The following is a 27,429-nucleotide window of genomic DNA, read 5'->3' as shown; positions in this document are numbered from 1 at the left end:
CAGCAGCGGTGGCTGGGATTTAGGATCAACATCTCCACCTAGCAAGCTGGGCTAACCCAGACCCCTGAGGGCTATGAGCTGCCCCAGCTGAAGCGGTCTGAGCTTTTTGTACTAGGAAGTAGCTCCCCTCCATGAGCGCCAGGGGGCAGCAAGGCCCGGCCCTGCTCCAAGGCTTCCCCTTCAGCGCGCTGCACGCCAGCAGCAGACCCCTTTTACAGACGGGGACGATGAGGCCGAAGGCGGTTGCGCTACTTGCCCCCGAGCGAGTCAGTGGCAAAACTGGGCCGCTGAGAGCCCAGCAGCAGCCCTCCTCCCCGGCCGGGGCAGGAAAGGGTTAAGCTCTCCTCCTCCTCCTCCTCTTCCTCTCTTCCCCCCGGTGTACGGCTTCCCCCAGGTAGGCATGTGGCAGCCGGGAAGGGTGATGTCATGGCAGGGCGGGGGGACCCCAGCCCGTCCGCGGCTGCTCCCGCGGCTGGCAGCTGAGCGGGGGAAGCCCCTGCCTGGGAGCAGCGCGGGGCGAAGATGCAGCCGGGCGCCGGAGGCCGACGGCCGGACCTCGGGGGGTGAGAAGGCGCCGCGGGGCCGCGCATCCCTCAGCGGCGACCTGCCAGCTCCGCTCCGGGCAGCAGCGCAGGGGGCGGGAGAAACCCGGCTGCGGCAGCCGGGATCCGCTGCTCTTGCAAAGGCGCCAGGTTGGCTCCTCCGGGGTCTCTGCGTGAGCCGCGGGGGAGAGGCCCCAGGGGCAGGGGCTTGCCCTCGGCTCTGATTCCAGCGGCCTGCCGCTGGGAAGCTCCGCCCGCTGCAGGTCGTATTTCGGGGAGCGCCAGGGGCGCTTTGGTTATTAGCATCTGCTTGGAGAACGTTATGGTGGGGTAGATGGAAAAAAAAAAAAAAGGCTGGAAGTCTGTCGCTCACCCCTTGAGATAATGCCCCCTCTTGGCTGCCGAGGAAGGGGGTTGAAGGGTTCACGTTTTCCTGGAGGGTGCGGCGGGGCTCTCCGCGCCAAGCACAGAGCCAGCTCAGACCTGCGGGAATGCAGGCTTCTTGTCTGAGCCCCTGATAGGGGATGGGGCCAGGGCCTGAAATTCTGAACTCTCCAGACCTGGCGGGCAGACCCGGGGTTCTAGTTCAGCAGCGCCTCTCTTACCTCCCTTCCTGTGTTCCGGGTGTCCCAGAGCAGTTTCCAGCCAAGAGTTAGAGCAGGGGTCGGCAACCTTTCAGAAGTGGTGTGCCAAGTCTTCATTTATTTACCTTGATTTATGGTTTCGCGTGCCAGTAATACATTTTAACGTTTTTAGAAGGCCTCCCTCTATAAGTCTGTATGATATAGCTGAACTATTGTTGTCTGTAAAGTAAAAAAGGTTTTTAAAACGTTTAAGAAGCTTCATTTAAAATTAAATTAAAATGCAGATCTTATCAGTTTAGTGTGAGCCTTGCCCTTGCTTTCCCTTGCTGAGTTTTCCAATGTCTGTAAATACATTATCTTCTTTTGGGAGAGAGAGGTTCCTTTCATCCAGGCAGGCTGCGGTCTGGCAAGGGGCCGGCGGCCAAGACCCCAGCTAGCAGCGGGCTGAGCAGGGCCAGTGGCCAGAACCACAGGCTGGCAGCAGAGTGCCACTGAAAATCAGCTCGCCATAGGTTGCCAACCTCTGAGTTAGAAGGGTGGCAGCCCAGTAACCAGGCAGGCAAAGGTGAGAACCGTTTTGCCCTCAGCCGGCTGCTTGCAGCCATGAATGTCAGAGGGTATGCTACAGCCTGGATACTGAGGTTCTCCCCTGGGCTCTTTTTGGGAAGTGCAGTAGGAATGTTGTTTGAAAGGAAACTTTTCTTCTTCAAAGGATTAAATTCCTGGATGCAACTCTGGTGTTAATCACTAGCCTCTTTCCAGTTAACGCCTGATTTCAGATTCCCCTTTTTCTCCTAAGCCCTTCTCTTCAGGCTGCGTCTCTCGCCAAGTGACTGGGATGTCCCTGGCAGGGGAGCCAAAAATTAATAATGGAAAAGAAACCTGCCCAGAAGACTCAAAATCCCCATCTGGGGGAATTCTGGGAGGAAGGAGGCTGTGATAAGTCTGCAGATAAAGCTGAATTAAAACTGCAGAATCTCATAGAATCTCATCGAGCCTTTGCCTTTTTTCATAGGTGACTGAGGAAATGGCAGCAACAGCAGGAGGTTGAAGTCAAGCCTGGGACTGCTAAATCCTTATGCTGTCTGTATTCTCCTTGGAACAAAGGCTCTGCCCCCTCCTACTGGGTGTGATGCTGTGTCCCTGGCCTCTCTCAGCTGGGGTGCTCACTTTAGGAAACATTATCCTGCTGGAGGATGGCTATGGATGGAGTTGTTCCACGGACCGATAAGGTGAGTAGGAACTGGCAAGCTGGATTCAGGAGAATACAGGTTACATGCAGTCCTGTCATCAGGCAGAATGTGTCTGATCAAAGCATGGAGCAGTCTAAGAGTTGAAGCACAGGAGGAGGAATGATGTGGTGGGGAGCTAGTAAGTGGATGATTTCACTCCACAGAGGTAGAACAGACAATGCCCCCTAGCAATTCTCTCTGGTTAGTCCAGCAGCAGCAGTGACAGGGTCTAGAGAGGGCTGTGTCCAATCTTACGTTGCTGGAGTGTGTGTGAACATGACTTAGGGCATCTGAGGGTTAGAAATAAAGGGAAAACTGACAGAATCCTGGAGAGAATACAGATCTTTAAAAAAAAATGCATTTACCCATATGGACAGTATAGTTTCATTATTCCAGACTCAGCCAATTTCCCTGAGCTGTGAGTGAGCATGTGTGTATAGTAGTAGATAGATAGATAGAACTAGATAGTTCTTGAGTCATGCAGCAAAATAAATAGTAGGAGGTTGTTAAATTGTTGGTACTTCTGGCACTGCTACACACCAATGGAATTCCCAGGCCTTCTGTTTTGGCTCAATCTGATGTTTGTGTGGGCTTGTATTTTGGAGCAGTGGAAGGGAGCTCTATGTGAATAAAAGCCCTGGAGACTGAAATCCTCTGTCTGTAAGAGAGATGCAAGATGGGCAACAGTTGTGCAAGTTTCCTCCACACCAACATGCTTCATACTTGACACAGGACCCGCTGGAGATGGAGTTTGGTCTCTGTGGCTCATTCAAACCCCTAGTTATCTCTGCTAACACTGCAAGCTAGAGAGGCAATTATTATCTATTTTAGGTTAACTTTCCTCTTGCATGTGTATGTTATAGACCTGAGATACCATATTCTGGGTTGTGTGTGTGTTTGTCTGTGTGTCTGATGGAATGAAAGAGAACTTTCAACAGCATCCAGGTGGAACATGCCTCAACAGGACCACTCCCAACACCCTTTTACTCCCCAAGCTTCCTCACCTTGCTAGTGCACAGAACATGCTCTGAAATGCTGGCTTTCTCTAAGAGGTAGGAGGAATTTTGTATTGTAAATAAGACATGTACAGCGTTAAACCCAAGTAGAAGGGAACATGGGAATTGTGACCATAAAGAAATGGCCTGTCTCCCAAAGATGAGATAATCTCAAATAGATGGGAAATAATGTTGCGAGAACGCTATACAATCATATTTATTACTACTCATTTTATGTTTCAACACATACAAGAGCACCTATCTTAAAACACTAGAGCTCCCCACCTCTGAAAGCCAGGCCACCTGTGCTTTACATGGTAAATCTAAAACCGAACCAAAACCCACCATTCACAGGATTCTTTAATTAAAAAAAGAAGCAATAAACTTGAATTTGATTGGTTGGTGGTTTGTGTACTTTGCAATGGAGAGAATGGTGATATAGGTTGTTGCTGCTTTGTTTCTCTATTTAAGAATTCTTATGAGCTCTGTTTTTGTTTTCATATTTTAAATACTCTGTGAAGCACCTACTGCCTGATTTTCAAGAGGCAGGCTTATGGTTTGCACATGTCCTTACTTTGTAACTAATTTTCCATTCTAGAAAGAGAGCAAGGGTTACTCCTGTGAGTAAAGTTACGTATGTGCAAAAGTGTTTCTGGAATTGGGGCTTATGTCTGCAGACTTGCAGCTGGATCTGTGCAGGTGAATGCTTATGACTGTGTGAAGTTCTACTCAAGTCAGTGGGGCTGTGCAAAGACCCCAGGGACAGCCCATTAGGTCTGTCTTATAGGATTGGGGCCTAATTGCCCCAACAAGGGTCTCTGCAAGGTTTGAAAGTAACAAGGATGTGAGAACATCCATAAAAGTGACTCTTACCAACTACTTTAGGTTTTGTGGGTTTGGCTGTTTTGATAGTGATGTATTTTTCATGATTAAAAAAAAAAGTAAGTGAAAAGAGACTTGGTCCCCTGCAGTGTTTACAGTACAAGCACCAGGAGCACTGAGAAAACCAGAAGGTAAAGCTAACTGAACAGCCAGTGGATAGGAAGGAAGGTCCAGTGATTAGGTGCTAGTCTTGGACTTGGGCTCAAGTTCCTGTTCCTTTCCAGAATTCCCGAGTGGCCTTAACCTGTCTGTGCCTTAGTTTCCCAGTTGTAAAATGAGGATAATGGGACTGCCCTACCTCACAGGGTGTTTAATAAATGTATTGTATGTTGTGAGGTGCTCTGCTAAACAATAAGGGGAGTATATAATACCTATCTCTATAGCACTTTCCATTGGTAGGGCTCAAGGCCCTTTGCAAAGGACATCAGTACCCTTGTCCCTATTTTACAGATGGGGAAACTGAGGCACAGAGCAGTGAAATGACTTGCTCAAGGTCACCCAGCAGACCAGTGGTGGAGCCAGGAATAGAACTCTGAGTCTCAGTTGTGTGGACTGCACTCCACAGTACCACAGATAACGTAGTGTCCCTGTCCAAACTGAGAGAAATGGAAATAAGGAGCAAGCAGCACAGTAAAGCAAACAGATCTAAAGAAGCATTGCCAGGTGTTTTTCACTAACACAGAGAAGAACGATTGCTAAATATCTGTTTTTCATCTTGCTAGTGCCCCTTTAATCAAGTGGTAATCTCCATTCGTGGGCCATGGATCCAAAGAATGCTAAGCACAGGAGGAAGCTGTCTTTTACCCCAGGTCAGAATGATAAGGTCCTATGTTTTGACCCTGTAGTTCGAGGTGAAGAAGGTCTCTGTGGCTTTTTCTGCATGAGGTGCAATGCACCTAATCCCGAAGAAGAGCTCGACTGTGCATTAATAGCAGATGAGTGTCCACCCGCCTCAGAAGAACTTTTCCCTGAACGGACAATAAAAATCAAACCCATGAGAGTCTTGAAGCATCATCTGAGTGCTATCATCTTCACTGAGGATTGTGTCTGGTGCAGAGGGAGCATTGTTATTGGGAATGGACTTCCCAGCAGTGCTGACATATTCATCTTTAATGGCCCTGCTCATCTGAAACGCAGACCCGGAGGTGAATGGGAGAGAAGAGATGATCCAGCCTGGCAGGTTGAACACCACAGACCAGAACTGAAGAGAGACCGATGCATTCTGCCCTGTGAGAGCAATGGAGCTGGAAAATACATATGTTCTCATACCCGCCCAGACCCCGAGGAAGTGGAGACATGGCCCTGCTGTGTGGTGAGTTCATCTTGACTTGTTTGCCGTCTTTGGGGCATATGCTCAAACAGGGCCAAGACATTCAAAAGTGACTGGTGATTTGGGGGGCCGCTTCCATCATTGGTGCCTACCTTAAGATGCCTGAAATGGGGCCTGGTTTTCAGAGAGCAAGTGTTGAGCACTTTCTGAAACTCAGGCCCCTCCAATGTGTCTCAGGAGGGGCACCCAAAATCATTAGCCACTTTTGAATCTCTCTGTCTATTCTGGGTTTCTTAGTTTCAGGCCTGTGAAGCTGCACAGCTCAACCTCTGTGTATGGAGCTGAGACTTTATAGCCTGGACTATTCTTGTATACAGAGGTCCTACAGCATGCAGGGAATTAACTCCCTGCTTAGACCTCACAGAGGTGTACAGGGTGGAATAATGAGGCACATCTGGGGACTGAAGGCCCAGTCAGGCTCTTGGAGGGTTTGCAGGAAACACTATTAAAAACAAACAAACCAACCCCTAAATAATGGGAAGGGAGCCCTGTGCCCAGCTGTTACAGGGTCGGGCTTTACCCCGCCTGGTGTTTTCTGGGAATGCAAAACCACTTTTTTGTTTTATCATAACTAAAAGCCTGTGGAACAGAACTTGATGCTGACTTTGGGCCTGTTCTTTCGCTGCTGAGCCAGCTGCTCCACTGCAATTCTCCCCCTTATTCTAACCCTGTGCTTACAGTTGTTCCACTTTGGGGGCTGTGAGGAAGAGGCTTGTTCTGCTGCAGCATGGGTATGTAATAGCACAATAAAACTCGGTGCAGAGTCGGTCAATGGTTAGGGTCTCAAAATGACCATTGTTCCCTTTGCCTAACCTTTTCCCTGTTTATTACTCTAAGTTAATGATCATTTTAGTTGAATGATCAGCTGTATTCCTTTGCTCTAGAGAACTATCTGTCTTTACTAGTTTCTGCCTTTCCTGGGCCCATCTCTGTGGAATCTGAGCACCTAGTGAACAGAGTGGCCCTATTTTTTTCTATTTACAAAAGATGCTGTAGACTCTGTGTAAGCCAGAGTTGGATTGGTTGGGCAACGTGAAGAAAATGGATACCCCAAACTAAACTGAGTTCTATTTGACACCTGCCACTGCTTATGCCATGCAGTAATTTGGATCGAGCTCTATTATACACTCTGGCAGAACAAGTGGTTACCCAGGGGCTGCAAAGTGAGGCCTACTTCGGGTGACCAGATAGCAAGTGTGAAAAATGGGGACAGAGGGTGAGGGGTAATAGGAGACTATATAAAACAAAGCGCAGAATAGTGTGACTGTCCCTATAAAATCGGGACATCTGGTCACCCTACATCTGCAGGATAGAGCAAGAGGCTAGAAGCTGGCAGATACAGGTTATAGCCCCAGATCTGCTGGACATGTAAAGCTCCCTGGCTCTTGTTGCTTATTACTGTGGTACTTTGTACTGTGGTAGTTTGTTTACATGAGCTAACTGGAGGGAGTAATTTACTGCATCTGATATGGCTGGGAAAGGCTGATAAGAAGCCAGGAGCTCCCTGATCTGATTCACCTGCAGGATAGCCAGCTCCTATGCTCTTCCCCCATGAAGCATGTCCTGTGGCAGGTGTTTGTGGGCTCTTTGAAGCCCTGTTATGCCTCTGAGCAGAGAGTCTGGAATGAGAAGGCTGTGTCTCCTGGGACAAGCATTTTCTTGTTGTAATGTGCGTGTTTCACAGTCTCAGGAACAGGAGCCAACTTCTCCACATGTGGGATTTCTCAGTGCTCTTGAATGCTCTGCTGCTCTGTGCACCGCACAAGGGCTGAGCTTTCATCTATGTGGTGGAAAGGGTTGGTGTCAGCTGATGGCCTACGGTATCCCTAGGCTGAAGAAATGTGTCGGCTATGGATTAAACACCATCTCCAAGGAACAGCATTAGACTCGCATGTGAGCCTCCAACCTGTAGTGGTTCACCATTTTTTCACATGCGGGTCACCATTGTTTGTGGCCTTAATGGCATGTGAGGCCCTTTGCAGACACTCTGATGATAAGGGCTCTGCCTCAAAGGGCTTACAGTTTGAAAGTGTGTAAATATGCAGGGAGAAAACAGCAGAGAGTGTGGTAAAGATGAGTGGGAAGAGAATGTGAAAGAGGCTGTTACCCATGCAGCATGGGTGGAGCGAAAGCAAAAGTCACGTTAATAATGTATTACATATCCCGCATCACTGTGGTTATTGCTTCCAGCTGATCTCTAGTTAAACATTTCCCTCTCTGCATTTACCTAGAGCAAATGGCTTCAACTAGTATTTTCAGCTCCCTTAAACAGCCCGAAGTTGCTACCTTTTATGATTTATATTGTAGGTGTGCTCCATTGTGCTAAGTGCTGTACAAACACATAAGTGTCAGTCCCAGGCCTAGAGAGCTTATGACTCTACTACCTGCTGCCACCAGGGATGAGAGCAGGGGAGGGCAGCAGCAGGTAGGAAAGAGGAGGGCATTCAGACCCTCACTGTCTTGCTGCTTTTTGTCTCCTTCCTTCATGTGAACTGGAAAGCACTTTACTTGCCCAGTCCTGAGACTGAAGTTCTATTTCTCCTGTGGTAACTGATGCTACCACTCCCACCTAAGGCTGAGCAGGGGACTGTGTTGATGCCATCGACTTCTGCAAGAGGCATGCAGAAATTGAAGTTCAGATCTCAGCAGGAACTGCTGAATTTCTCTTATGTTGTAATTACTGGTTCCTTTCAAGCCTGGAACCTTCATATTGTGTTACTGTCTGGGGATTATAAACCGATGGCGTAATCATTTATACAGCACGCTCATTTAAAACCTCCCTCTCCCCACAATTCAGTCCCTCTTTAAGGAGACAAACAAAGGCAGCCAAGAAAGCTGGGATGTGGTTGCTGCATATTTTCTTTCTCAGGGCTTCTGAATTCTTTGCAGTGACGGAGACAGAAGCCCTAAACAATGCAGGCTTGCAATCAGCAAAGTAACCCTTGTGGCCTGGCATCCCGCCCGCTCTCTCTGTGGGAGATTCCTGGGGAAGAGGCACCCTGTGAGGAATAGGGACCAGGCGAGTGTGTTATGGGGTGCAGAAATTTTCTCATTCATGGCAGCTGGGCTTGCACTTATCAGCCTGGGGGTGCTTTTATGATTTAAAAGTGGAAAGGATTTCTTTTCTTTTCTTTTTTTGTCAAGAGCTTTATAACTTGACTTTGAAAATTTGGTTTTGGATGAAACTTTGCTGGTGAATTTGAAACCCAGAAACAAGGGGTTTTTTAATCTAATTTTCATTAGAATCTTTTTGAGTGCTTGGAGGAAGGCAAGGCAAAGCAAATAAAGACCCCATATAACCCAGCATTGTTCTGGGTTTGGAGCAACATTGCTATTTCAGTCTCAAAACAATCAGAGTAAAGGTTCCTCTCTCAAAAAATAAAATAAAAAATTCTGTGGTCCATTTTCTTCCTCTAACTTTAGTTCTTGTTTTACTTTAGACTAGGGAGGTTGCATGGACAAAGCCAGCCCAGCCCTTTTCCAGGGTATCTGGGAGTCATTGCATTTCTAAATACAGCCACCGAGTGGCAGCATGTTCCCATCAGATAGTGCCCAGTGGCCTTCCTGCCAGCATACCCTCTAGTAAGGAAATACTGTACTCCTCTTGTGTCCTATAGAAACCATCTGAGTTGTGCGGGGGAGGGGGCATGGCTAAAGAATTTTCTGTAAATAATGCTTGTATAAAAAGAATCTGATTTCTGCAGCTCCCGCAGATTTTTCTTCTATTTCCAAAGGGTGTGAGCAGCAATGCAAATGGCCCAAATTCAGCTCTGGTGTAACTATTGACATCAGTGGAATTGGGTCCACTTACACAAGAGCTGGATTCTGCCTGACGTGTTCCTGCAGGCTTCCCGTCACCTAGAAGCTTGCATCATTCTTATAAACATCTCTGGCAATGACTGGATTTCTCATGAATATGCCAGGCTGTTGAAGGAAGCTATGAATTATGTGGGGTCATTTCAGATACCTTTTGTGATGCCCCTGAAAGCAAGAGGCTGCTAGCAATGATGGCAAGAAAAGCAGAGTGGTGAGCAGATGCCATAAAAGTTTCATGTCTCTACTCCTAGGATGCTACACCTCAGTCCTGACCTGCAGGCCCCTGCTATGTCCTGGATCTGGCATTTCATGCAACTTTGCTGGTGTGCCTCACTTGTGACCTGCAGTCCTCTGTTACCCCAGTCCTGTGTTGCTCTTGCTAAATTATTTATTAATTAATATTCCATCCCACATGACCAAAAGCTCCTCAAGTTTTCAAGCATTGAGATAGGATAGCGATTATGTGTGGGTAATTCATGATGCACAGATTAAACTCCCAAAATCCTGGCCTAGCCTATAGTGAGCTCAGTAGATCTGACATGGATTCTCTGGATGCAGACTGCTCACTGTTAGTTAATTCAAAATCCTGCTCAGGGACATGGCTGGGATCTTCCCAGGACATTAGAACTATGTGTTAAAATGTACAGGTAGATTGATAATGTTTATTTCATGTCTTTTGCTCATGAAAGCTGGAAAGACAAAAGTCTCTCTGTTCCCTGTGTATTTTGTAGCGGATGAGAATGCTTTGGCCATCAGAGGCATATGTGGCCAAGCACTAGCAGGGACGAGCCATCATGTAGTTGACTAACTGGATTCTGTGCACTATGCGGGTGTTTCCTGTGTTTATGGCCCTTTGTGACACACTAACCTTTCCTGGATTATTCTCAGCAGCCCTGCCAGATGTCCACGTTTTGCTGGCGTGATTTGAGTTTCCCAGCGATCTCCTGTTTTTTCTGTTTTGTGAAAGCTCTGAAGAAGCAGCTGGAGCTGCAGAGGTGTGCAGGAGAAGATCCAATAGAAAATTGGAATGGGCACAAAGGGAGTTTGTACCTTTATTAAGTGTACTCCCTGGGGCAGAGCTTTTATTTAAAGCATTGGTGTTTGGGATGGTCATTCTAGAGGTGCGGATTGCAGGACAGAGTTAAGTCATGCCCTAGGATTGGGTCTGTCATTGGGCTGTAAATAGCGCAGGACTTTCTCTATATGTTTGCCATGTGAGATATGCTGCTATTGCTAATAATAAAAGATTCTAATAATTCTTTGCCCTTCTATGGTGCTGCTCTGCTAAGGATTTCCTAGCACCTGATAAACATTAAGTAAGCCTCTCAACACACTCCTGTGCAAGTTATATTATCCCTGTTTTTAAGGCAAGCAGGTGAAAAAAAATCACCTGTCTATGCCATATTGCCCCGTTTTGCTGCTTTCTGCTACATAAACTGTGTGTGTTCTATATTTGTTTTTCCATTTTTTTAAAGTGCTGGCTTATTAATTTTTAGCATGATCAGTTTTGTCTTCCTGATTTTGCTGAAGGTCTCATTTGGATGCGGATAGGGAGTTGCCACAGGTCTCTACTGATAGCTGTGGGGACTGAATCTTTAACAAAGAGAGCTTTTCTTCCAACTGTTTGTCAGGTGTTCTAGTTAAAGGGGTTTCAAGAAAACAAACTCACGCCAAAGTGAGACTGCGTAACACAACAAAAGTAAAATCTACGTGCCTTTTCCATCCATTAGGATTCACATCCTTGTTATCTGGTATTACAAACCTACCTAGTTTTCCAGTCATCCATAGAGTCCTTCAGAAAAAGATTGGTCAGCAAAAACTGAATTTTATAATGCTTAAAAAAAGTCGAAACCAAAACCCAAGCTACTTTGAGATCTGTCCTCCATCATGAAGGAGCATATTTGTCAAGTCCCTTTCAAATGTGGACAAACAGGCACATGCAGAGATCAAGTGACTTGATCAAGGTCACATAGTGAATCAGTGGTAGAGCTGGGAGTAGAACTCCTGAGTCCTGAATTCGGGTGTCCTCCTTTAATTACTTGGTAATGCTGCCTGCCTATTACCTGGGTCTTCATACAGGTCATTTGGAGCAGACTAAAAGAGCTGTGAGGGACACATAAGAAGCTGTGACTCAGTTGGGCTGAGAATACAAAGTTGCTCTGACATGAAAAGAAACCAGGGCAGGTTGCTAGGTTAACAGTTATTAAGCACCCACAAAAGCCTTTATTTATTCATTTTTAGTTAGAAACTTTTAAAAAAATGATATTCTCTCCTGTCCTATAGGAAAGCCCATTATCACAAGGTGTGTGACTGTCAGGGTTATGGAATGAGCTGGTTGGATTCTGAATATTCTTACGGGCATTGTCCAGGTATTAGAGTAGGGGCTGGGAGTCAGGAGACCTCAGCTTGAGTCTCAACTCTGCCATTGACTTAGGTATTAAATGACCATATTTCCAAGATCAAAAGCGGGGACGTTCTTGTGGCAAAAATTTTTGGGGTCAGAAAATAGTCATTCAAAACACAAAGTACACTTTTTTTCTATAATGTGTGTGGGTGTCACTCCTGCCAGCTTCTGACTCCATAGTGACACATGCATATTTCTGAGTGGAGGATTTTTTTTCCCAGTAACTTAGTATTTTCAGTGAGCTTATCATAAAATGCTGAACAAGTTGGCATTAACGTTCATGCTGAGCAAAAGAACAGCTGTGGGAGTGTCTTTGCTCACTCGACACTGTCCATCACCCTTCATGCTTATATCAATAGACTGTTTGTTCTTGCTAAACACAGAGCTAATTCTACATAGTATAGCAATGTGTCTGGAACAAACATTTGGTAGTTACTTTAAACAAAAAGTTTTGATTGATGAAATGAAAATCCTGAAAGACGTTCCTGGGACATCATTTGAAAACCCGGGCTTCTCCTAGAAATGGGAGATATGATCACTTTACTTATGTGCAACTTTGGCCACTGCTAAATCTTCAAAATTTCTCTTCATTTCGCATCTCTCTGTAAATCAGGCCTTGGATGTCTTGAATTGGGCACTCAAAAACAGGGCACCGTAATTAGTGGATGTTGGTGAAGACTGAGATTTTTTTAATTTCTCTTCCTCAGTTTCCCCATCTTTAAATTGAATAAAACCTTCCCCTACCACACAGGGGTGAGGAGTGTGAAGCTTCAGTTCACAGATGTTTGCAGAGCACTTTGAGATCCTAGCTGAAAAGGGCAAGTTGCAATAGGAAAACAAGTTGTTAATACTGGTGGCTATTTTGTAAGTCTATGGATCCTTTGGTATGTATGGCATGTACTGTTGGGGCTATTTAAGCCATGTGAGCTAGGGACTTATCAAAATAAAGGAAGACTAAATAGAGACCTGTAAAAAAGATATGGTTCTTGCCCCTCTGTCAGAGAGCAATATGCCACTGAATACACGCTGATGTGCCTACCCCTGCTGGCTGCTGGTGTCTGTCTTCCATCTCCATCCCTTTCTCCTGCCTTTCAGCCCTGTGCTGATCTGATTGAAAGCAGAGATTGCTTGTGAGTGAGCGTGAACCCTGAGCCCCTGCTACACCTGCTGTTGTCCTGTAAGGATTGAGTCACTGTAACTTAAAGGCGGCTTGTGTAAAGGTTAGTGCAGGAAGGTTCGGGGACCTTGTCTCTCCATGCTGGGGGAGGCTGGGGTCCGATTACCCATAAATTAGATGAATATTTTTGCTACTGTGCTCCACTGATAGGGAGCTGTGTTTGTGGCGTGATGGGCAAGTGAAAGGTCTATCCGAGGTTCTCGTTAGCTCAGATGCTATTCTTGTGGGTTGTCTGCTGGTTGGACATGCACCAAGTTCTGGCTGGACATGCTGTGTTGGGGAAAATGTTAATTAAAATAAAAAGTAATCGCCCCCACCCCCTCCCTGGCATGTGTGTACAAAGTGGTTATTGCAGTTGATTGAAATATTGGGGTTATTTGTTGGGGAAGTCTGGGACATCAGCAAATGAGATTCTGGGGGTGGTGACTTTTGCGGGGCGGGGGGACAAAGCAATTGTTCTGTGCCTGGCGCTAGCTCAGACGCTGAGAGGAGAGTGCAAAAGTTATTGCTGACTCTTCCAGTAAATTCCCTCAGATCTATAGCTTCCCTAATGACTGTCCAGATCAGTGGGCAGCCGGGAGCTTAGTTTAATGTCTCACCTGGCAAGAGCTGTAATACTTTCCACCCCTTCATATGACTGTCTTGTGGCTGCATGGAAGATGTTAGCATATATGATATAAATAAAGACTGGACCTTCCTTTGACCCTTGGGGGTGCCCACTGGGCAAAAGCCAGGCCATTGATATGTACTGTATTCAGTCTATTTTCTACAGTGGTTCAGAGAAGCTGATGGTTCACACAGATGGTTCAGTGAAGCTGTTTTCACCCCTCACGTCACTCTCCCTGTATGCCGTACAGAGGAAGCAGAAATTAGTGAGCCACATCTCTGCAGAAGTCTTGTAGTGAGAGCCATGTGGCGTCTATGCCACCCCTCAGAAAATGCAGGACAGTAGAATTAATGCAGCACAATACATATCATGACCTTAGTGGAAGTTTTCTGTATTTACTTGCCATATTTTTTTCTGCAAGGGCCGGGGAAGAAGGTGTTTCAAACTAAGGGGACTATATTTTTCAGAATCAAAAACCCTGATTTTTTTTTGGTGACTTTTTTTTTTTTAGAGTTGCAAAATACTCTTAAAAAGAGAGCAATCTACATTTTTAATTGCTGGACATATCGATCACTCATTTAAATGTATAACAACTCTATTGATATCACATTGTCTTTCTACATGCCGCACAGTGAAAACTCTGGTCATTTAAGCCTGAATCTGTAGTCCTAACTGATGCAAAACTCCCATTGTTGAACTCTGTGGGTTTCCTGACTAATGGCTACGGGATTGTGTCTTACAGAACTCCATGAAATAAAGCAAGAAGGACTTATATAGTTTAGTATGAGTATTATTTATTTTGTAGCCTCATAAATAGTATCTTTACTCTAAACTTGACAGATTTCTTTATAACTCCAATAGTCAGTTTCTTGATGGGTTTTAGCCAGCTGACCAGCACGCCACACCTCAATGAGGACTAGTCATTTGGCAAGTTTTGGCTTGAGAAAGTTCAGGCTTTTTTTCCCCTTTTAGTTATTTGTGCTAATTAAAGAAAATCTGTGTCTTTCATGAGAAAAGACTCTTAATTTTTTCTGCTGTAAAAAGGTTTGGTTTGGGGTTGGGTATTTTTTTCACAGCTTTGAATGCTTCAGACAGGGGGAATAGACTTTGCTTAACCTTTCCAAATGAGTTCTCTTTTTGGTTGAGCTCTAGGGTGGAAAATTTCAGTGTAAAGGGAGAATGTTGTTGGCATCTGAAACTGGAGATGATATGGGAATTGCCAATGCTATAAACAAATAGTGAGTGAGAGCATAGTGCTTTGCTCTTTGTTTAGCTCCATCTGTGTGAGCCTTAAAAAAATGGGGTTACTTGGTTGTAATTGGGGGCAAAGTCCCCTGGACTTTTCCTATTCAGCCTTCTGATTGTGAAGGATTATAAAGATTAAATCCTCTGTCCCAGAGGCTTGCATCTAACGTGAACTAGCCTGAGCCAGAAAAGTGATTCTCTTTACCACAGGAGCTGACATGTGGAGGTTAAGTAATTGTCTATTTACATGTAACGTTCCCAGCAAGAGATGCTTTTCTTTGTAGAATTTGGTTTCCACTTGCAGGAATACTGGTGCCCTGAGGCACACACGTGTCTCCAACAACCCCCTTGTGCTGAACAGCACATGAGAAAGCATGCTGCAGAGAGCTGCCTGGGTTCGTAAACAGCGCCTGACTCAAGCAAGTCAGAATCTGTATGGGAGAAACAGAAAGTTTTGGGTTATTGAGAGCAATTACATAATGCTCTTGTCTCCTGATGCTACAGAACAACCTGATGGCAGTAATACTTAGTTTTCTTATTTGAAATATAAAACAAACCCTGGGTGACCAGTGCTCAGAAGGGATTGGATTTAGTACCAGATGTGTGGAGAGACGGTGCTCCGGAGCTGTTCTAATGCATGCTAATCTCTCTGCTGTTCCAGAGCACCTCTGCTAGTGCACCTCAGTCTGATCTTCAGCACCGGCTGCTGTTCCAGTCATGGGCTCTGCCCCCTTTCCCTGCAAGCACATCTTGCAGCTCTGCTAACGTGCCTTAGTCCTGACCTCCAGCGCCCTCTGCTCTTCCAGAACATGAGCTTACGCGGTGGTAGTTTTTGAAGCAAGTCCCTTTTTGAACATTGTATTTCTTTCACCCTGCTGCCATTTCCAGCAGTCCAGCACAAAGGGCTGTTTTGTGGAACGGTGGCAGAATAAAGAACTGGGTTATTTGCTGGATGAATTAAATGTGACCTATTGACAGAGCCAGAATATTTTCCCTTGTTTTGGTCATAGTATGAGTTCATTTGGCATATTAATAGGCTGCCTATCATCCTTCAAAACAGGAATGGAAACTACCCCTATTGGAAATAACTTTCTTTGCCACTTAATGGCCTTTCTCATTGTCCTCCTGTCAAATTAAACTGTTTTGGTTTAGGCCCTCGTATAAGCAATTGTTGTCGCATTGAGCATGTCAGGGCTGTTTCTTTATCAATTATCATCTTACTGCGTCTCTTTCAGTGTCTCCTCTTTTCCTCAAGGAATTACCAGGTAGTGATGACCTAGTGTAGCCAGTCACTTCCTGAGGTACTGGGCTACCAACCCTGCTGAAAGGAAAGTACTAGAAGTGTCATTTAGGCTATGGACAAATGGTGGTGGTAGCAGCTCGTGCTAGCTCTGCAGCAGAAGCCTAGAGCCCCTTTCTAGAGTATGAGGGACAAATCCCAAGAAATTACACTTTTATTAGTGAGAAATTGTTGTTGTTATAAGCAAAAGCTGCCAGTTACGCTCAGTAGCCATTTGTAAGGTATTTGTGTCAATTGCTGTAATGCAGTGGTTTTCAACCTTTTTTCATTTGCGGATCCCTAGAACATTTTGAATGGAGGAGCGGTACCCTTTGTAAAATCAACCTGTGGTATGCGGACCCCTTCCACAGGTGTCTAAGGCTGAAAACTAACTGAACAGAGTTCAGCTACAAATGTTGCAGGTGCTTGGCACAGTATTTGATGCAGTGTGAGAGAGGGTGCTACACTGTGGGCTTCTGTGGTAACGACAACACTTCCGGTTTTGACCTGTAGGTGGGGATATTCACATACTTTTTGATTGATCAGAAAACCAGAATGCCCTTTCTGGGATCTGAAACTTAATTTTCATAGTCATCTTTTGCGGACCCCATAGACAGACATAGTCTGCCCCCCCGCCCCATGCCCTCAGGGATTTGCAGACCCCAGGCTGAAAACCACTGCTGCAGTGTAATACTGGAGGCTGCCAGGAAATGGTGGTAGTGTGTCTGAGGTTTATTTTAAGGAAGGACTCTATAGGAGAGAAGCATTAGAGAGCAAAGTGGAGGAACCAGGGAACTATAAAGCGTGTTGGACACAGGTTTGGTAAACATTGCCTCTCCTTGTGAAATCTAAAATTCACCTTCTTAAACCTCTGCGTTGTATGGAAATGGCCTGATACGAAGCCTAGGGGATGACGGGACCTTTCATCAGTTTGTGCTGATTTACTGATGAAAAGGAAAATGGAAGGAGGAGTTGGGTCAAAGTCAGCCATGGAGAGTGTGGACTGTCTGCTCTTTCCGTGTGTCTGGGGTGGGAAGAAACCTCATGCCTCTGGCTATTTGACCCCTCACCCTTAGAAGATGGGTAGGCATCTCCTCCAAAGGTCTGAACAAGCAGAGCTGGGCTGGGAGGAAACCTGGCATGTTTTGGCTCCATTCTGTCGGCAGTTTCACAAATCTCTGCCAGGAACAATTGGGTGTGTTAGACTCATTGGCTAAATCTACTTGGCACTGAAAAAAAAAATGGGGAAAATGAGAATAAAAAGTAATCAGAGTGACCATGATACAGAGGGAATACTGGGGGGAGACTGAAGAATTCTGAGCCCAAATTCAAGACAATTTTATCCACTGTTTCTTTCCCTCAGCAAGGCAAAGCCCAAGCATTTCATATAACCCTGAGCAGATCTGGCTTGAGTGTATGCTTAATGGAGATGCCAGGTTGAGTTGTGACCCCTTGAAGGCACAGCGCACCCAGTTGTGTTCCTGCTGGAGGGCTTGTTAGTATGCAGTACGGCTCCGCACTTCTCACTGAGGCGCTAATGATGCGTGGGTATGAAACCTCACCCATGTTGTGGATCTGCAGGGGAGGGAGGAATTGAGATAAATGCTTAAAGATGCCAAGGATGCGTTCTGTGCTCCTTACTCTCACTGGCTCTCAAGGGAGCTGAGGTTCCTGTGTTGCCAGATTTAACTCTTTGGACAGCCACTATCCTTTCTGCAGAAATGCTCCCAAATTATATTGCACGCCACAGAACGTCCTGGCTATCCAAGTCTATGGGAATGGAGAGTATACTCTGTTCCACTCTCTATCCAAGGCTCTTGGACGCTCTGCTACTGGGCGAGGGAAGTTGATTCCAAGAAGCCAATTAGAAAATCTTTCGTTAGTGGCTGTGACTCGGTGTTCTGAATTTGATGGGGCAGCACAGCACATGCGCCCATCATGCTCCTGTGTAGGCAGTGGCAGCGAGGAAGTAGGCTGTTGGCTGGATCATCAGATTGTGGTGGACCAGATGATCCAAGAACATTTGTGGCCAGCACAGTCTGAGCACACTGAGTCACTCGCAATCACATAACTGCACCGTGCAGGGTGGCTGTGCCCAAGATGGCTGGAAGCAGATGCTGAAACAGGAAGAATTTAAGTTTTCTCATGTCCCAATGGGTTTTACATGGATCATCCACCCCAACGCCGCTTGCTTCCATCAAGGTGGAGGGGAGCCTTCATTGGTTTGGACAGCATTGTGGATCTCCAGTCCGGAAGGTCATGGAAACTGACTACCCCCTATCTGCTCATTATTCTGTGACTTGCTATTGCTGAGAGCAGCATTTCTGGGATGTTGAAATCCCTCCTGGAAATGCTAGTTTCAGGGAATAAGAAAAGAAGTACTTGTGGCACCTTATAGACTAACCAATTTATTTGAGCATAAGCTTTCGTGAGCTACAGGGAATGCCATTCACGCTGTCAGCTCGTGCTCCTGACTCGCTGTTAGATATTGGGGGCACAGATACAGCGTCAGGGAGAGAAGGTGGAAACTCCGAGTTGGCAGGGACTCTGGCTCTCTTTGCTATCCAGCCCTCTCAGCTCTGAGAGGCTTTTTGTCATTATACAGGTGACCTTGTGCAAAATGAGTTTGGTGGCTCAGTCTATGTCCCAGTGCACAGGTGCCCCCTTGGAGAGGGGAAGAGGGAGTACCCCATGGAAGCTGAACTGCCCTTTTGCCCTTAAAGTTGCTTCCTACAGGGCAAGGGTGTAGGGGAAACTGGCGTTGCTGCTGCCTATGCTAGACCTGGTTAAACAGAGGTCACTGGCCTCCACGGCTGGCAATCCAGCACCTTCCAGTCCACACTGAAATGCACACTGAGATTGTCCACCGCCGCTAAAAACCAGCCCCACCCCATTTCATTTGCTGCTGCCTGTCCTAGCGGCACATGGCAAAGTCATCCCTTTGGTCCACTCTTTCCAGTTTATCAGGCATGTTCAAAGAGCACCCCTTGCTGTTTCCCAGAGAGGATCTGGCACAGAGGGAAGACACAGTGATCCAGTGCAGAAGGAGTTAAATGCTGTCACTCGAGAGGCATTTTCTCTAGAAATGGGTAGCATTTCTTGTGGGCAGCAGGCTTCATGCTCCTTCTTTCCCCCCCCCCCCCACTGCCTTGTGCCCTCCATTGCTCTGCTTCCAGTGCTGCGGCACCAGCATATCAATTCAGCCCTATTAACATAAAAGGGCTACTGTTCCCTCCATGCTAATGGGCTGAGTGCCTGCTCCACGAGTAGCCACTCTCTGCCTGACCTCTGGGAAATGTCTGTGTGCAGCAGAAAGTGGAAAATCGCTGCATGTGAATGACTTGCTGGAGCTGCTACGGAGGAACACTGAGCCCAATGTTCACACTCCTTCAGCCACTCCGTGTTCCCCAACAGCACTGGAGCTGGTCCTCAGGAGAAGCCTCAGCAGCAGCAGCTGCAGCTGTCAGCCTTGACAGCCCTGGACTGCGGCTGGAAGGCTGCCAGCCTGTGATTTGTTATTAATACCCTGCCTGAACACTGTGGAGCAATGGCAGTGATGATAATAGCCCATCAATGGGACAGGAATAGCTTGCTGGAGGCAGGCCTGCTTGGAGGCAACATCAGATCTTACAGTTGGTGAGCTGTTGCAAGAATATGCTGTACCCGTCAACAAAAAATAGCACTCAACAGCATGAGCAGGGCAGAAAGGGGTGATATGTTTACTTGCAGTATATGATACAGCCACTAGGTGTCTCTTTGTGCTGTATAGAGTTCTAGATAGGGTGTGGTCCCTGGTAAATGTGGGGACAAAGCTGGAAGTAGAGCTGTGTGGGAACATGTGGATTTGAGTCCACAGTCTGTAGTTTTCTTTAAGGCTTCCCATGTAAGATGGTCTCTGATTCCATCTGAGCCTTAAGGTGCTACTGAAATACAAATAATAGTATTCTTCACCATCACCAGTAGATACCATGGTAACAGGGAGTGCAATAGAAATACCATAGATGGTTAGATGAGTGAGGTAAAAAGGTCTTCATGTGCTGGCATCATTTATTGGGAAGTACCCACCAGTAGAGGTGGTACTTACAAATTTCAGCCAATCATCTGCTTCTGTTGCCATGCTTTCAACAGACCTAACATTTGGGCCCCACAGTATCTGAGAGTGCGATTATTATTTGCTGAGAATCCCCCAATTTGAAAGATTGGGGGATTCCCTCAACTGGACAGGATTTGACTGTCCCAAATTCAGCATGGGACTTGCAGGGGGTCTCCTGTCTGAATGCTTTGGGGGTGATGTAAGTTTTCCAGATACAAAATTGCCTAGATGTACAGGTGGGTATTTGCCTCTGACTTCTGTATTCCTGCTGCTGCTCACTGAGAATGAGTGGGCTTGGGGATTGGAGCAGGAAAATGACTTAAACCTGCCTATGAAACTAGCAAAAACTAAAAGGTTGGATCTTGCCTCCTCTTTTGAAGTGTACGCTGCGGGCGGGACCTGTCCCCTTCCTCTTAAAGCTGCATGTTTCTCCCTCTTCCATGAAGGAGTTTTTTGCCCTCCCTGGGGAGAGAGGCAGTGTCACTTGGTCACTGTTAATTTGCAGCTGCCGTTTTGCTTTCCAGCTGACGTTTTGCATGTGTTAACTAGAAAGCCACCATTAATAAACATCTTGGTGGCACTTTGTCATCTAAATGTAGTGCAGCCATTAACTCCAATTAAAAGAGGGACAAGGCCAAGAGAGAAACAGGGTAGGAGCCAGCACAGAATTGTCCCTGCTCTCAGGGAAGTGTTGTCCCCATGGAAAACTAGCTCAGCCCTGTCAATCTGAGAAAAATAAATTATGGTGAATATGCTGCTTGTGGCAGCGACTATACTGTAGAGTGTGTGTTCCTCAAGCACAGGTGCACACGCTCCTTTGCCCATCTCCCCCCCAACTCTTCTAATGCTCCTGACCTGCAGCATACCCTACGAGTCCAGTCCTAGGCTCCCCACCCAGCTCTGCCCATGAACTTCACTGCTGTTCTAGAGCATCCCCTGCTACTAAGTGCTCTGCGGTGAATGGGTGACTAACCCCTCAAAATTGCTCCTATTCTGACAACAAAGCAGTCTGGCTTGAATAATGATGATTGTTCGAATGAGCCAGGAGGGGCAAGAGATTCACCTGTGAATTTTAAAAGCCTGATGCCACAGCCCTGAATGGGCTTTGAGTGATTTGGAAATAGGCATGCTTCCTGCCTCCTCCCTCACCAAAGAAAAATGCTTGAGAGTCCCCAGTATAAAAACTCCAGCCCTTGAGTCAGGGCTATATGGACCATGAAGCCTAGAACCTTTCAGGGTATGTCTGCACAGTCTGCGGCAATGAGCCCCCAAGCCTGGGTCAGCAGACGTTGTGGCTTGGGCTCTGACCTTATGTCGGGGAGTGGGCTTCAGAGCCTGAGCTGCAAATTAAAAGTACTGTCTCCGCAGTTATTTTTAGCATGGCATACCAGCCCCAACCTGTTGACCTGGCGGGAAGGCTCACTGCCCTGGGGTGCTGCTGGCTCTGTACATTACCCAGAGATTCCCACTGTTGGCCTGTGAATTTAGCTCCCATTTGTGACCCATGCATGTGAATGGTGCCTGTGCAGAACAGCCTGGGGCTGCTGTGTTTGGCAAAGAGCAGGCCCCTGCCCATGAAAACAGAGCATCTTCTCATCTGTGGAGATGTGGAATAAAATAAAGGGACAAAATGTGCGGGAGAGTAGTGGGGGCAGCAGGCTGAGACACTGATGGTCTGGGGCTTCACAGTGCATTTGAACGACCATAAGGCTGATACTCAGGGACTGCCGGGCTCCAGCCCCCCTCCGGTGATTGATACCATGTGGGGCCATTGAGGGGCTGTAATAAGAGGATCCTGGAAGAGTCTCCCCTCTCCACCCCCCAATAAAAAAATAAATGTAAACACCTACTTTATTCAGAAGAGTAAGGGATGAGGAAGCCTGGAAAATAGACTGCAGGGAGCAAGATGGTGCTACACTCCCCCTACCTCAGGATGGACTCTGAGAGTTAACAGGGCTTTTCTGCCTCTCACACGTAGCGTTGCGACTGGTGCGCAGATGCAGAGATGAGCTCTAATGCATCTCGGCGTGTCCTTGTGTTTCAGTCTCTGTGGCCCATTCAGACTGTGGTCTCTGCTGCTTCTGCCGACAAAGGCCAATTAGTGCAGAGCCGGGAGGGTGGGTTTTGTTAGTTTCTTTGCTACTTTTCTTGGCGCTGCTCTTGTTCTTGTTCCTCAGCATGAGCGATGATTTCAGGGTTGTCATGGTGCCCAGGGCAGCAGCAGTCTCCGTAGCACTCATCCAGACAAAGCAAAAGGAGTCTGAAGGGAGTCAGTGAGGAGAAAGCAGCTGGCTGAAGCGCTTTAGAGCCAATTTCCCAACAAATCCCTACCAGCTCCAGGGCTAGGACAGGAGTAGTCTGCCTTATATTACTTTCCCACCCCCCTAGCTATCTGGTCCCCTAGTGATCAACAGCACTCTTGGGCATTTGGCAGAGGTTTCAGATGCTGCATGCAGCTTCCACTGGGGTTTTAAAATGTAGACAGAATCTTGTTCACACAGAGAGTTGGGTAAACTGCTTGCACCAAACAGCCTGGGTCCTGATCCTGCTGTGAGTTCCATGTGGGCACAGGGGTCTGTACATGTGGAGCTCATTGTGGAACTGGGGCCTCTTGGCAAATTCGTCCGCGTTTCTGCTTGGGAATCATTTGTCAATAGACTTTTTATATTTTTTAATGATTGGTCCGTTGTTTGTTGAACTATGTCTCGGACAATGGGTGGCTCCCAACCTATTCACCAAGACCATTGCTTCATGGGTTTGCTGTTCAAAGTTTCTGATGTGATTGGGCATGTACGTCACAAGATGGTGTTTCTTCTCCCATGTTCACAGGGAGGCTTGTAGCGCAAATGCCTGTTTGCACAGTTATGTGAAAGCAGTCCCGGTCTGGAGTTGTCACTGGAATGCTGCCTCGCTCTTTGTAGTGAGGGCCAGGACCTGGTTGCATCAACTTCTGCGCGATCAAAACCCCGCTTGCTATGGGGCAGGCTGGAGTCCACAGTGGGACTGATTTGGTTCAGGATCACGCGCTCCATCACCTTGTAAGGGGTGCTCAAGAGGGATGTTGGCCTATAACTAGAAGGGTGCTCTGCATGTTTCCCAGGCTTTAGGAGTGCTATGAACTTGGCTTTTCTCCACACATGGGGGATTTCACCAGTCTCCAGGATGAAAAGCTTCGTCATCAGTTTCCATGCCAGTGGACCCAGGTGATATGGGAACTCAGGACAGATAGGATCTTTTCCCACTGCTTTTCCCAGTTCTGCCTCAACCTCCTTACTTGTGAATGGTGCACTGGAGTGCATGGTACTGGTAGTGCTTTAATCGATTTGGCAGCAGCATATGACACAGTCTGGAAGGACGGTCTGCTACTGAAACTGGCCAAAGTGATCCCCTGTGTGCGGCTTCTCAGGCTGCTGAACACCATGCTTAGTGGCCGAAGGATGTGTGTATATCTCGGGGGTCTAACCAGCAAGCCATGACTTTGAGTCATGGGCTACCACGGGCTCTGTACTTGCTCCAACACCCTTCAATGTATACACGAGCGATATGCCTGAAATGATAGTGCAGAAGTTTGCATATGCTGATGATTTGGCACTTGCAACTCAGGCCTATAGCTTTAGAAAACTTGCAGTAACCCTTACATCTGACCTGAAGATCATGGAGGGGTACTTTCAAAAGCGGCAGCTGAGAGTCCTAATCTGAGCAAATTTGTAGTCTGTACTTCCCATCTGGACAACAGAATCGCACAAAACACTCTAACTGTCCAAGTTTTGTGGTGGAAACAGTGTGTTATGACCCAAAGCCAATATACCTCATTGTTGTTCTTGAGCGCACCCAGACTTTTCGTGATCACCTCAAGAAAGTAGCCTCTAAAGCGAAGACTTGCATCAACATTATTCAAAAGTTAGCAGGAAGAAGCTGGGGATCAACTGGCCTGGCACTATGACCCTGGTTCACTCAGCTACAGAGTACTGTGCACCAGTGTGGACAAGAAGCTTCGGCTAGGCAGCTGAATCAGATCATGCGAATCATCGCAGGAACTTTAAAATAAACACCTCTGCCATGGCTTTCTGTGTTAGCAAACACCGAACCTCCAGCTGTCTGATGAGATACAGCCACAGCATGAGAACTTAAAGGTGCCAAAAGCTGCCCAGACCTTCCCATCTGGCAGGTTATGGATGGCAAACCCCAACAGTGCCTGAAATCTCACAAACCACTATGGACCACACGAGACCACTTCATGTCTCTGGATCCAACCAAGGAAGGGCAAAGCATCTGGACCTCATCTACCATTCCAAACAATCGCATTATCACTGATCCAACAAGCTATCCTCCCAGTTTTGACCTGCCATGCAGACTTGGGACCACACTGAACTGCATCTGAACAACCCATGGAAGATGCGGCTACTTGATGCACATGTAGAAAGTCCAAGACTTCCCTTTGTGTGACTGTGGTGAGAACATCCAAGCCATCGAACACATCATAACGTGGTGCCTCACATATGGATTCAAAGGTTAATTGGATGATAGCCACAGTATCACCAGGGAGGCTTTGAAATGGCTTACGGACCTACAGCTGCATCTATAGACTGTTGCTCTGAGGATGCCATACATGTGAGAGAGACAAATACGTGCACGAATGTTCATGGCAGTCTTTCAGTGAACTTCCTTGTGAACAAATGCCTGCTCACACAAACATCTGCAGAAAGTGAATAAGAAGCTGTGAATAATGTCCAAGCAAGTTCTTGGATTGCATTTGTTTTTTCCTACGATATTCACCCAGCTCTGGTAACAATCACAAGCTTGCTTTGCTGCTGCCAAAGGTACTGCTGAGCAACTGAATTCCTCCGTGTGCTATGGAGCCTTTGCTGCAATTGGCAAATTTGAGTTTAGAGACGGTGTGGGGTGAGGGTACAGGAGATCAATAATGAAAAGGTTAACCTAGGGTGCTGTTTACCCCTTTCTGGAGGAAATATTGAAAGCCCTTGTGTGGGGCTGATGAGCTAAGAAAGGAGGGTGGGAGTTGGATCGAAAATCTCAACCTTGTGGGGTTTGGATTTCCAATGCCCTGTGTTTGTCTTTGACACTGAAGGTCTCATTTCTTATGCTTTGTAGTTCCTTCTTTCTCTACCCTTGCGCTCTCTGGCTGCCTGGGGCTGGGAATGTGGAATGCTGAATGGTGCATTAAAGAGACAGGAAGGAAAGCCCATGTCTTTTTAAAACTCATAATGTCCGGGGAATTTCAATCGGCATCCAAGCCTATTTCTAGCCAACAGAATAACGGTGCAGGGTTTGAATCTTCCGTCCCGCCTCCCTGGGCACTGCTTCCTCCTTCTGTCCCTCCCTCTCTCCCTGTACAGCAGCTTCTCTCCTGGCTGAATCTCTCTGCCCAGCAGCTCTGTGCTGTGAGGAGCCACTTATGGATCTGACGGGAAGGGTTCTCCCCAGGGCTGGGGGTACTCCATGTTATAGCTGAGTGTGCAAGGGGGCTGGCCCACAGACTTCCCCTGCCCTGCCCATCATGCCATTATTGGATTTTTTCTGGGCTTGCTTCAAAAAAGCAAAGGTAAGAAACTGTCCATTTAAATCTTGTCCAGGCTTTCAGACTCCCTGTCAGCTGCCAGGAAAGAGGTCTGAAGGGATGGGTGGGGGGTGTCTGGCAGTGCCTGAGTTTGGGTATTGGTGTGCTCCCAGGACATCTGTACGTGTGTACACACACATACACTATATGAGTCAATGCGGATACAGTACACACAGATGCATATATGTGTGCTATGTGGAGAGAGACGTGTACTATAGCCACATTTTCAAAAGTGCTTAGCACTCAACAGCTTCTGCAGAGAAGAATGAGAGGTGCTGGATGCTGACTGTATGTGGATAGATGCAGATATTCCGCACACAGCCATATGCAATTTATGGATTACATGCATGTGTGGGTACTCTATGCAGGCATGCATCCACTGTATGGATAGATCCAGGTATTCAGGCATATGTACAAACACACTCACATTCAGGAATTAAAATTCAGGAATTGATTTGCATGACAAGTCATACATGGAGATCTCTGTCATAGACAGGTCCGATCTACCTACGACTTGGCTTTATCCCACCCATGTCCACTCCTGATTTGGTAGCAGATGCTATGAAGCGTGATCCCACTTCTGCGGTCTCCTTTCTCTCTGGAGTAGGCAAACTTTTTCCTCAGTTTTTTTTTAACGGAAAAACCTTGGATAATTTCTGATAGTTGGACGAGATCTTTTTCTTGCCCATCCTCTGATTTTGGATATTGCTGTAGAAAATTACTCAGTCTCTCTCTTTCCTGTGTCACATTGGTTGCAGTCACTCACACTCCCTCCACCCCTAGGGAGATCCCAAATAAACACACTCTTTATGGACAGAGTCAGAGTCACACGTACACTCTTTACAGTGCAGACATTTGTGAATCATTTCCTGATGCAAACCCTAAATTGCCCCCTTGGAACAGGTGAAGACATACTCAGTGTTTGTGTGCTCAGCTCCCTCTTCTGAGAACCTGTGACTTTGAATTCCCCTATGTCTTCTTTATACTGTGCCAATATTCTATAGTTTTGTTTTCTTCCTCTAAGTCCTGTCTGAGGAGCACCTCATGTTTTCAGTGAACATCTGGGTGGATGGCACAGAAGGAAGTTTAGGGGCACGGCCCCAGGCCATGTGTGCCACAACTGTTAGGGCCAGAATCAGATTTGGGACACGAAGGTATAAATCTGGTATAATTCAGTGACTACAATTAGAATTACGCTGGAGTAGCTGATGCCACAATCTGGCCCCTTAGTTTTTAATTTCCTGTGGCAACATTTCTTATGACGGGTAGCAGTTTTGGTTGGGTTTAGTTCTTCATCTGTCTCTTTAACACAGCTTTCTCTTCCCAAGTGTGCCATTGTGGTGCTAGACACGCTGTATTGTTGCCTGTGCAATAGAATGACAGATCTGTCTGAGAGGTGATGGGGATACTGTCGGCGCAGGTTACAGAGGCTTCCAACTGATTGTGGGATATACTAAAATCCTTTCCAGCCAGTACCTTATAGCAGGTAGAGCCTATGTCAAGATAAAATACACCCGCTACACATACTGCCTATGGGGCAGTTAGCGGAGTTGAAGGTAACAATGATCTTTGTAGAATTTATTAATGATATTTTACAGTGCCCCTCTGCCATATACATTGGCCAAACCGGACAGTCTCTACACAAAAGGATAAACGGACGCAAAT

At 46.7% G+C, this 27,429-nt stretch overlaps 1 protein-coding gene across 5 annotated transcripts in view; it reads left to right on the top strand.

Annotated features, from left to right (window-relative positions):
* The first annotated feature begins 478 nt into the window (after nt 1-478).
* The window catches only part of STARD8 (StAR related lipid transfer domain containing 8), a 141,992-nt gene continuing 115,041 nt past the window's right edge, over nt 479-27,429 (top strand). For 2 of the 5 annotated variants that reach the window (XM_084640119.1, XM_084640117.1), the window contains exon 1: nt 25,560-25,749. Coding sequence is in view for 3 of the 5 variants with exons in the window: in XM_084640112.1 (XP_084496238.1) it covers nt 4,996-5,547 (552 nt within the window). In the remaining 2 variants the exon portion in view is untranslated. Of the gene's footprint in view, nt 564-2,141; nt 2,359-4,957; nt 5,548-25,558; nt 25,750-27,429 lie in introns of those variants that run through there. The other 3 variants (XM_084640112.1, XM_084640114.1, XM_084640113.1) reach the window with 3 other exon arrangements.

This window comes from Lepidochelys olivacea (genome assembly GCF_965140295.1).
Source record: "Lepidochelys olivacea isolate rLepOli2 genome assembly, chromosome: 9".
NCBI lineage: Eukaryota > Metazoa > Chordata > Testudines > Cheloniidae > Lepidochelys > Lepidochelys olivacea.
The sequence above is the reverse complement of the archived record's forward strand: the minus strand, read 5'-3'. Positions and strand labels throughout refer to the sequence as shown.